The following is an 11,205-nucleotide window of genomic DNA, read 5'->3' as shown; positions in this document are numbered from 1 at the left end:
CATTGTTCCTAAAGAGGTAAAGCTTGATCAAGAGGTTTTGTCCTATCTGTAGTTCCCACAGACGGCGCCAATTGTACGGGAAAGAAATAAACCTTCTCGTATAATCTTGTTGATCAAGTCTGCGCTCCTCCGTACGTCGTCGCTTTATCACCTGAAAACACAAACATGAGCTAACCGGCGGGTGCGTGCCGGAAACCTCTCCGATGCCTAAGTCAGTAAGCTTGACAAATAGACAAAACCTCTGTGTATTCAGAAAATAAAGTTATGTTACCTCTCCAAAGGTGATGTTTGTGAGCTTTTATAGGTTTCGTGTGGCACAATCCTAGTAGGACTTTTACTCCTCCATGCAGAGTCCTCCTAGGATTCATACTCCTGAAGGATAATGCTTATCCCTCAACACCTCCCTCACTGCTTAAACCAAGTGAGATGGTTTTACCATGGCCGAACTATCATACGACCGAAGTAAGCATGGCCCTACTTAGCCGAACTATAATTAGTTTGGTTCTCTGTCCTTGGTTCCTCTTCCACTTACCAGGGTATACCCAAAACCGAACTATCTTTTTACCAAGGTATAGACCGATCTAGTTTAGCTGCGCCATGACCGGTATACGTTCAAAGCATCCTTCAACCGAGCTAATCACCAAGAGTCCTTCGGACAGGTCTAACTTCTGGCCTTGAGACCGGACTAAATTTAAGCCTCTTCAAGACCAGAGTAACTCTTTGGCCTTTTTACTTACCCTTCACACCGAGGCCCATAACAACCCAGCTCGGCCCAATTCACATATAAATTACCCTCTCAGAGTAGAACTTGATTTTCAAAACATATGATTTTATTATTAGATGTACCTACTGTAGCTAGAATGAATATGTCGTTACTATCTTATTTTCCTTATTCTGCTTTTGCAGAGGTAGCTAATCTCATTTACGATAGCTACAGGACCAAGAAAAGAAAACAAATACCTGAACCCACCCTCTTTCTCGAGTGCAACTTACACTGTAGGATGTTCTTACCAATTACAATTATCTTTTCAAGAATCAAGTGCAAGGAGTAATTTTTTGAGCTGTTCATCAGTTGATCAACATGGTGAGCCTGTACTTCTTCTCATTTTCCCCTTTTGGGTGGTTATTGTCTCCATACACAGGTGAAACTAATGTTGGGGGGTTGGGGTAGGGGTGTTTCGAGTCAAATATATTCGCAAGAATTATCCAAAAACAACTATGAAATGGGCATACTAAGGCACAACCACAACACATATAAATCCAGTGTGGAACTCTTTAATTGCTACTTCAATCTTTGCAGTTGCAACAACAACTGAGCTTCGTTTGATTGAACTTCAATTCTTGTACGACTTTGTTCTTGAAAAATGCTTCTAGCTTTCTTGGTAGCTATGCCTCAATAATTAGCTTTTCACCATGTGCATTAGAGGTCAAAGGGCTAACCATGAAACTATATTTACAATCCCACATAGAAAACAGTGGCTTGTTTAGATGGGAAAATTATTAATACTAATTTTTCAACCGCTATCAGATAAACAACCAACCATTGCTTTCAATAAATCTTTTCTTTGTTCTCACCAGCAAAATAGAGAGAGGGAGGGAGAGAGAGAGAGAGAGAGATAAATTTCCAAGATACATGGGCTTTGTTCTTATACCACACAAAATTGAAAGGTTGACAAGTAGAATTATTCTCAAATGCTACAGATAAATTGCCGAGTGTTCTCAACTCAACATCCATCAAGAAAAGAGTACCGTTTAGGCCACTTTAGCCTAAATCCATTAGGCTGCATTTGGTATTGTGAACAAAAGATATAGAAATCAGCAACATAGATCACTTTTGCCTCATTTTAACAAATTTAGCTCAAAGACAAAATTGTATAGTTTAGCTCCTTTACCTTGTTCATCAAAAACAACAGGTAAATATATTCCAAAATTGATAATAACTACTCAATTAGTGAGCAACATTATAAAAGAATCTATAAGTTATTAAGAAACATCTAACTATTAATAAAACTCCAAAATTGTTGAAAACAAAAATGATGCTTACCTTGCTGAAAAGGTTGTTGTGACCCTGTAGTAGCGATCATTCAACAACATCTAGTTATTAAGGAACATGTTGTTAATATAGCTTTTAATTTTTTTTATTATTATTATATATTTTTTTATGTAAAGGTAGTGATCATTCCCTAAGCATTTAATTTTTACCATTTTTTTCAATTGACAAATTCTTCAATAAGTTCATCCTAGTGTAAGAGAAGAGGTATAATAAAACCCTACTAATTTTGTTAATATCATACCACTTAGTGTACCATTTTTGTAATTAGTTTGGTCCGTATTGGAACAAGAAAGAATATCATAATGCAATGGGTTTTTCTTAAGTATGCTTTGCACATGGTACGCAAGGCATATCTATTTTGTTATGTATTTTTTTTTTTGTTTTTTTGTTTTAGTTGTACAATTTTGTGTTTCTTGTTATACATTGTTGACTTGCTAAGAAGGTCAACTTAAAGGTAAACCATATTAAAAAAATAGATTATATTATATACACGTAAGTATTCTCACAAAAATACTTAACTAACACAAATTCGAGTAAGTTTTCTCATAAAAGTTTTGAACAACACAAAATCATGTAAGTTTTCACAAACCCACATAAGAGATCTCACAAAAATGTGTAAGTAACACAAATTTGAGTAAGTCATCCAATAAGTTGAGTTTGTAACTGTGAACCATGTCATGGTGTCCTGCCTTTTTGCATCATCTGTGTGGGTTGAAATGCTAAATTGGTGGGATGTCCAAAGGGCCTTAACTGTTGAAGGGTTGCTTCTATGGTGGGATGGAGAGGTGCTCAGCAGTAAGGAGAGAAAGATTTGGTGGGGCATACCTCTGGTTGTGTTTTGGGCATACCTCTGTTTTATCAATAAAGTGTCTCTTCTTTGCTGATTCAAAAAAAAAAAAAAAGTTATTAGAACTGTTGAAAGCCCCTATTTTTCCATAGCCTGTGATACCGATATCATTGTAGCTGTGAACTCCAGATATAGTAGAATTGTAGTTCAACATGCCATTATTAAAGCTCTGTGTCTGTGGTGCTAGTTGTTTTTTTGTTGGTGCATTTCAAACAAACTTGGACCAGTCATGAGGCCAGTGCCACTGAAGTATTTCCATGGAGCGACAAGCTAGTTTGATGATTATAAGGACGTTTTGTACTACCATTGCCAATGGTTGGTTTCTTCAAATTACCTTGATTGCATAGTAGAAGTGATTGGGTGCATCCGAATCGAGGCATGGAGAAGTTGGTAGATGAAGCTTCCTGGGTAGAACAACAAGAAATATTATTGCCAGGGTTGGGAACTGGGACATACCCTCCATATCGTAGCAACGATCTATTGAACATTGAGGAAGAAGGTCGTCCTGATGCGAAAGTTGATAGAAAGGTCCTTTCAACCATGTTCCTTTCATTGGCAGATTGAATTTTATAGCTTGCTTCAAAAACTCGCTTCAAGAAAATTCGATACTTCTGCAAATTCATCATACTTATTCCATCATTATTGAGTTTAGACAATGATTACTCTTACAAAGTACTAAGAGCTACAATTATTTCACTCAGATCTTGCTCCTCATTGATCTCAATCATTGGTTGTTGTTGCCGTAACAGTTGCGGTGGGCGATTGTAGTTTCAGATATAAAGGATGTAACGTAACAGTTGCGGTAACTAGAATCGTGATTTTTGTTTTATTTTTCGCACAATTTAAAAAAAAAATTACCGATACACATAGCTTTTTTTTTTTAGATTCACATTTATTGGGGTTTAAAATAGATTTTGACCAATTTTTGTTAGTTTTTAAGTATGATCCAATAAATTTCATATTTTTAAATCACTATAAAAGGAGCTTTTAATTTTATTTCAATAGTTAATGAGTTTAAAACAATTAATTTTAAATGTCTACAAATGTTTTTTGACCAATACCTAAACTAACTGAATAAAAAATATTCACAATTATTAATAGAATAACTCACCCCTTTTACTTGGTATTTTGCCCATAAGGTTGTGTGCATTAATATAGATTCACATAAACCTTCCCAATTAACACAAACCTTCCCACTTTATAGCTAACTAAATAAAATTATTTACAATTAAGTATTAAATGAAATGAATATAAAAATAAAAATTGTGTCATAAACAAAAATTATTTTTGAGCTACTGATTTTATTTGTTTTTTAAAAGATATTTTTTAGACAACATATTACAATAACAAAATAAAAAATAATTATAATTAAATGTTAAATAAAATGATTATAAAAATAAATATAACCACTGTTTATATATTTTTTATTTTACATGTTAATGTAATGAAATAAAAATTAAAAAATAAATTATAAATAATAAAAATTCATATAAGATTTTTTTTTCTCGGTTTGGATCACTTAAATATTTGTTCTTTTTTGTTTTGTAAGCTTTTATTATTATGTTTTTCTTTTCTTTTCTTTTCTTTTTTTTTTTTTGTTTTTTATTTATTTATTTATTTATTTTTTTTTTTTTGTAAAGGAAACTATTTGAAATATTATAAAAGTGTGTAACGAACTGTTACGGTATCGCTACGACCGTTATGTAACACCGTCACGACTGGTCCATTTGGAAGTTAAGAAATGGCTGTATATTTAATAGAGTGCAGCCTAGTGGGTTTGAGTTGTGTGAGATTATTTTGATCAGATTTGCTTTATGGATTAAAGCTTCATCATAGGGGATCATGTACGCTGTCATGGACTTAATCAACAATCTGGATTAGATTAAGGATTGAAGTTGAGGGCTGTTAGCTGGTTTAGTACCTTGGCCTACCACTATCTGGTGTGTATGGCTTGTTATCTGGTTTGTATGGCAGCAGGTTGGTGCTTTGGTCAGCTATCTCATTTTGTCAACTGATGTATGCAGTTTGGCTGTTATGAAGTTAGTTGTGGTTGTTGTTAAGGTGTTTATATGGTGTGTTCCGTATTATTGCTCCTCTGTTTTGTCCGATCCTCGCCAACCTTGGAACTGAGTTTGTAAGTGTGTTCCTCTTAGAGCCACCCTAGTTGGGATTATGATGAATCACTTTGATGCTTCTTGTTTCTTGCCTTTCTTTTATTCAAGTAATCTCAAACTTAGTATGGTTTTTCTTCTTTATCAATAAAGTTCCTTCATTTGTTGATAAAAAAAAAAGAACATATCACTGAAACGGCCGTTATAAATGTGAATTTCTGTCATACCGTTATAGCAGGTGTAACAAGTAGTGGTAAGTACCACAACCGTTATGTAACCGTATGTAGACGTCCCCAAACGCCCCGGGAGGATGAGTCCCGTTCTGTTCATATTGGGTTCACTAAAGTTCAGGACTCTCTAATTGTCACGGTTCTTAATCTGAACGAAAGAGTCCAAATCCGGCAAATCGTTTTGGAAAACAGATTTTTAGAAAAGAAGTGCCAAACATGGACTACTTTGCCAGATACAGAGTCGCCACCTAAATATTTTATTTTCAAAATTTAGGAAACCCTAACTCGGTGCCAACGGCTACGTGTCCGTCATCACCAAAGTTGGCTCGGCTCGGGAACTTGGGTACGATTGGGGAAGGTCAGCTATGAGCACCCCCTCTCGCCCGATCAAAGATCGGCCTCTACTAACCGTGCTATCTTGTTTTGAAAGCATTATGTGTTCCTATTCCGGTTATTAGCCTAGAATTACTATGTTATGCACACAACAAATAAGTATAGACCAAATCGCCTAATTTGGAACGAAACATGTCATGTTTGTTTATTTGAAAATGGTTTGATGGTGCTACCCGCAAGTAGGCTAGGACATGAATTTTGCCACCTTCAAGTGGGCTTAGAAAATATAATTTTGCCACTCTCAAGTGGGCTTAAAACTCATATTCAATGCATTGTTCCAATTTAGGTAATTTAACCTCCATCCACAGGCAATCAAGCAGTTATATCACATAAGCAAATAGCCTCATGGTAAGCATGCTGTCATGGCAACACTCACAAGCATGCAAAGATGCTAAAGCATAAGAACTTACCGAGTACTCCGAGCCAAAACGGAAACTAGTTAGTAATCACATGCATGATCCTAGTTCATGTTAAGATGGCTAATGCAACACATGCGAAATGCAACTAAGATAGGCTCGGCTAATCTACAATGACATGTGAAATGCTACAATTATCACGTATTCAATTCGGATTTGAAATACAAATGCAGTTAGAAAGATGGGCCGAGCCTGGTGTATGCAAAATGAATGAATGGATGCAAACATGCTATCGTACTGTATGCTAATTGAAACATGCCCTAGACTAACCAACGAAAGCTAGTAAATAAAAGGGAAGAAAGACGTGGGGTTGGGAGACATACATACACTCACGCACACTTATTACACAATTGCCCTCACTCGGAGGGTCTGAATAAATATTACACAACCAGATGAATACCGTTAAATTAATTTTTACAAAATTCCTAACTAATTAACAAATTAAATGCAGAAGAAAGGTGGCCGCAACCCCGCCTCGGAATGTGTGAATGATGCATGCTTGACTCGTCTCGCCCGGAAACTCATTGCCATAGCACTGCAGCCTCTGTTTTCACTGCCTTGCTCCTCTAAAAATTCTGAAAGTCTCTAGACCCCTTTTGGATCATCCTCTGAGTGCTCTGGGATGTCACCGGCCAGAATTAAAGTTCACCGGCCATGGTAATGGGATTATCGGCCAACCTTTGTACCACCGGCCAGCCACTGATGGTCGGTCGGCACTGTAGGTGGCTGGCCGGCCATTGCTTCCTGTAGAATCCTGCAGTTGACAGCAGTAGAGGGCAAGCAGTGTGTGTCATGGAATACTCCCTATCATGCAATGGACTCAAGGGAGCATGGGTTCGACCCTCGGGCCATCAACTATGCAATTCGAGGCATGATGGCCTAAGAAGCCAAGTTAGCAACTTAATGTAGATGCATGCAACAAACAAATGAGTGCTAACACCCTATCATGTTGAGATCAAGGGTATTGGCGACCGAGGGTTGAGACGTGTTTCATCACTTTGGGTACGAACACACCTCTCCCCTCATGCTTGGTTTAACACCCCAAACTAAGCGATGCAATGCATGTATGCCATATACAATGCAAATTGATGCAACTCAAGCAAGGCTACACTAATGCAATATGAACATGTCAAGCATACAAGAAGACTATATAATGCAATTCAGCTAAGTAATGTGCAAACATGCGAACATGATGCAATGTAAGCATGCAACCAATGCAATGCAACATGTCAAACATGCAAAGTGTGCAAGGATGGGCTCATACTGAAATGAGAAGGCCTCAGCCCACCCTAAAACAGTGGCCAAAAGAGTCAAAAAAAAGGCACAACTTATGCATGTAAGCATACACACACCGAGGTCTATCACCTAAGCATGAAAGGGGATAACTCTAAGCATACGTAAGGGAAATATGTTTGAACATTAAACACTTATGTTAAACTCTGAGAAGTATGCAAAAGATGACACCAAGATATGCTAGGGAATGGATGCAAAATAAAAGGTATTCAAGGCCACAAAAGAGGGCATTGCTCAACACCTACCCCAAGCAAACATGGTATGAACTAAGTAACCCAAAACAGAGTTTTTATGCACCAAAATATGCCCCAAAACCCACTGATATGGCAACCCAAATGACTTAAACAAAGAGGCATGCACACAAGCCCAAACATGGAGCATAAGACCACAACTCTTCAAGGCATTAAAAGGGTAACAAATGCAAGCATGTAGGCATAAAACATGAACTGAAATGGCATGAAAAATGATTCCAAATCACTGAAATAGACCAAATGAGGCATGCTAACAACTCACACACCCGAAGCCAACAAGTTAGAATACAAAGAGGCTATATAAAGCATGGAAAGCATGGCTCCAAAGACACAAGGCAGACCTTAAGCATGTTAGAACATGACCAAAAACTTTACAAAGCCAAGCCAAAGCATGCAAACATGATGGTCCAAAGTCAAGATGTGTTTCTAGGCAAAATGGAGGAATACAAGGCAAGTGTATTATTCATGCAAGAGGTCAACAAACCGACATGGGACAGAGGTAAAACATGCTAAATAAACACCAAATAACCTCTGAAATGAAGCCAAACAAAGCTAGGCATACATGCTATCCTTATGAGCCAAAAATGCAAACAAAAGAGAGACAAAGGGAGAGGGGTGTCCCTCCCCTATGCAAGACCTCAAACCCTCTTCATCACCACTGAAAATCCACTGGATTTCAGTGGTGAGAAGGCCAAAGAAAAATAGTTTTCAAAGCATAACAAAGAGAGCACAAAAAGAGCCAAACAAGGCCTAAGAGGGGGAGGTCGACCCCAAACAACAAAACAACCTTAATGAAGTACCTTAAGCATGCAAATACAAGACTTTTTTTAGTTATACACAAAGTCTAAATTAGTAAGCAAGATAGGTCAAAAGCTAATGCAAGATTGGGAATCTAAAGAAAAAGTGTTACCCTTGAAGAACACCTCAAGAACAGCAAGTCCAGCCACCTTCTTCTGATCAAAACTAGCTCAAAACCTCAAGAATAAACCCTCAAGACCTCCCAAGTCGAAGCATGGTGTAATGGTGTGTGTCTTAGTGCAAAACTAAGAAGAAAACACACCTTTAGGCTCTCTAACCCACACAAATGAAGAGAGAGAGAGGGAGATATAGAGAGAGAAAGTGTATATCAGATATAAATATTTTTTTTTCACTGGTTTTTGCTGAACCAAAACAAAGGAGAGGGGAGGTCTCCTTATATAGACAAGGCAAAGGCTAAGCTTCCAAGGGAAGCTATTCAAAAAGGGTCAAGTCTTCCTAAAAAAGCCAAGGCAAAAGGGCTAAGGCTTCCTTAGGAAGTTGGGACAGGTGTCCAAGCTTCTTGAGGAAGCTAAGACAAAGGTCCAAGCTTCCTCAAGAAGCTAGACCAAAAGGGTGCAAAAGGGGCAAAACAGCCACAGATGTGCACGGGGGCAAGGTTTGTGCATTCCAGCTGGCACAGCTGGCATGCACCATGCCTGAAAAAGGCAAAAAGGTGGTACCGGCCAGAAAAGGAGGCCATCGGCCAAACAGGTGGTCGGCCGGCCACACAAAGTGCCGACCGGCCAATGGACTATTTCACCAATGGCCGGTAGCCTCAAAACACGGCCGGTGGCCTCAAGCCATGGCCGGTGGGTATCAGGGGTAGCTAGCAAGCTACTCTCTACCCTCAGGTGCAAAAACAAACAAGTCCTTGGGGTAAAACCAAGCACAGAACAAGCAAGTCGAGAGATCCTGAGGCAAGACGCGTAGCTAAGACCTTCGGGAACTCAAAACAAACACGAACATGGATGATCATCGAGTGTTCAGGCGGTGACGTCCAAGTCTTGAGGATGGTCAAAAATGGGATGTCTACACCGCATTACGTAACGGTTGTGGCTGCTTTTTAAATTCTTGGTTGCAGTGGATAAAGTTTTCTAGTATCTCCAATTGTCTAGGTTTTTTTAATTTCCTTCTTGATAAACACACGCAAAAGTACCTACATTGTTTACATTAACTACTTATTTATAGTATTTTTAGTACTTGAAAAATTATGCATCCAATTTCAAGTATATGAAGTAATTTTGGTAATAAGGGATGACCATTTATTTGCAATTTAGTGTTTCATGAGCAAAGTAGCACAAGTTCTGGTGTGTGTGTAGATCATCAATATTCTTATGTTACTAAGTTGCATATCTTAAGCTTGTAGATTGACGTGTTAAAATAGAAATGTTTGAGGTAAGTTCAATTTTCTAGACCGTTTTGCTTTTTAATTTTTAGTTTATTACAAAAGAAGCAAGACTGTATATTAATATAGATTTAAGAGATGACAAACTGAGTTATATATAAAAGATAAATCATTTGAAACGAAATATAACAAACTTGTAAATGACTGGCAACATTTTCTCTAGTTAATCCTGGCACGTTCATGAGCTCAAGAATTTTCTTTGGAATAGCCCCTGGATATTATTAAAAGAAAAAAAAAATAGAAAAAGAAAAAAAAAAATCAACAAGGGTATCATCATAAAGTAAATGGGAGAGCTATGAATATACAAGTCAAGATCAAAGAATTAGAAAAATTAGATAGATAAATATCTTACTTTCAAGGCCTGTGCTTCTAATGGCTTCCAAGAACTGGTTGTGGATTGCATTTGTCCAGACAACCTTTGCCTTCTTCGGGGTAGTACAATCATCCTTGTTTTCTCCCTTGTCATAATTGTTTGTGTCCTTTGTCAGGGTTTTTCTCTTAGACTCTTTTGTGCTTTTCTTATACTCGTTTGCAGACGATGTAGACTCTGTATCATCATTGGAACCTTTGTCAGTTTGGGATGTTTCTTGAAAAGACATTTCTTTGTCACTCCCAATTTCCTCGATAATGGTTTTGCCTTTCTTCTTTGTAACTGTATATTGCCATAAATTTTTCAAGTCATCTCGGGCAATCGGTTTTACTATAAAAAATGCACCTCCGCTTTGTAACCCCTTTAATATGATACTGTCTTTGTCATCAACCGACATAACTGCATTAGAAAAAAAATTGGCCACAACCCAACGAAAGTTTAGTATATACTAAATAAAATATGCAAATGTTTAAGTTACAATTACGTATCCCAATAGAGTACATAGAAAAAAGTCCCCTTATTGACTATGTTGAGGTGTGGTGATGTGATACTGGTGGTTTCGTCACATATTTGCTATTACAGATCATTTTAATTTTATCCCAAGAAGTGAAAACGGCTACATAGCTGCTATGAATTAATGGGAAAGAAATTAAAGTATGACAGTAAAAGTGTCTTTGTTTCTCTTGTTAGGGTCCAATATACAAAAAGGATTGATAGCCAAAAAGGCTTGACAAATAGGGGGGCCAAAAAAAAAATTTAGTCAACTCTATTGGATTATCAATTTCAATGCAACAATGCGAAAGTTGTAATTTCTTTTTTTCAATAGTAATAGTTTAAAATGATATATATATATATATATAATTATATATAAAATAATGATTCAGTGAGTAACAGGATACATTATAAAGTATACAACTTGGCTCTGATACCTTCTATAGCACCTTCCATCCCTTTTGGTATCAGAGCCAAGTTGTATACTTTATGTTGTATCCTGTTACTATCTGAATCATTATTTCTGTGTCTAACTGATTCTCTTGT

The 11,205-nt window shown here is 37.2% G+C and overlaps 1 protein-coding gene across 1 annotated transcript; it reads right to left on the bottom strand.

Annotated features, from left to right (window-relative positions):
* Positions 1-3,127: 3,127 nt before the first annotated feature.
* Positions 3,128-10,564, bottom strand: LOC145808019 (two-component response regulator ORR21-like). The gene is made up of 3 exons (XM_082907371.1): positions 10,150-10,564; positions 9,932-10,008; positions 3,128-3,511 (listed from the first exon to the last, which is right to left on the bottom strand). Exons 1-3 carry the CDS (start codon positions 10,562-10,564, stop codon positions 3,128-3,130), a joined length of 876 nt encoding a protein of 291 aa, XP_082763497.1.
* Positions 10,565-11,205: the final 641 nt, after the last annotated feature.

This window comes from Camellia sinensis, chromosome 1, assembly GCF_055761805.1.
Source record: "Camellia sinensis isolate YWXY chromosome 1, ASM5576180v1, whole genome shotgun sequence".
NCBI lineage: Eukaryota > Viridiplantae > Streptophyta > Magnoliopsida > Ericales > Theaceae > Camellia > Camellia sinensis.
The sequence above is the reverse complement of the archived record's forward strand: the minus strand, read 5'-3'. Positions and strand labels throughout refer to the sequence as shown.

Bases quoted from the DNA above. Each gene is read 5' to 3' on its own strand.
- LOC145808019 (XM_082907371.1), bottom strand. From the start codon at position 10,564: ATGTCGGTTGATGACAAAGACAGTATCATATTAAAGGGGTTACAAAGC. The intron at 10,009-10,149 runs GTAAGATATTTA...AATAATATCCAG, and splicing joins TAGAAGCACAGGCCTTGAAA to GGGCTATTCCAAAGAAAATT. The intron at 3,512-9,931 runs GTTTGTTATATT...ATGAATTTGCAG, and splicing joins ATGTTGCCAGTCATTTACAA to AAGTATCGAATTTTCTTGAA.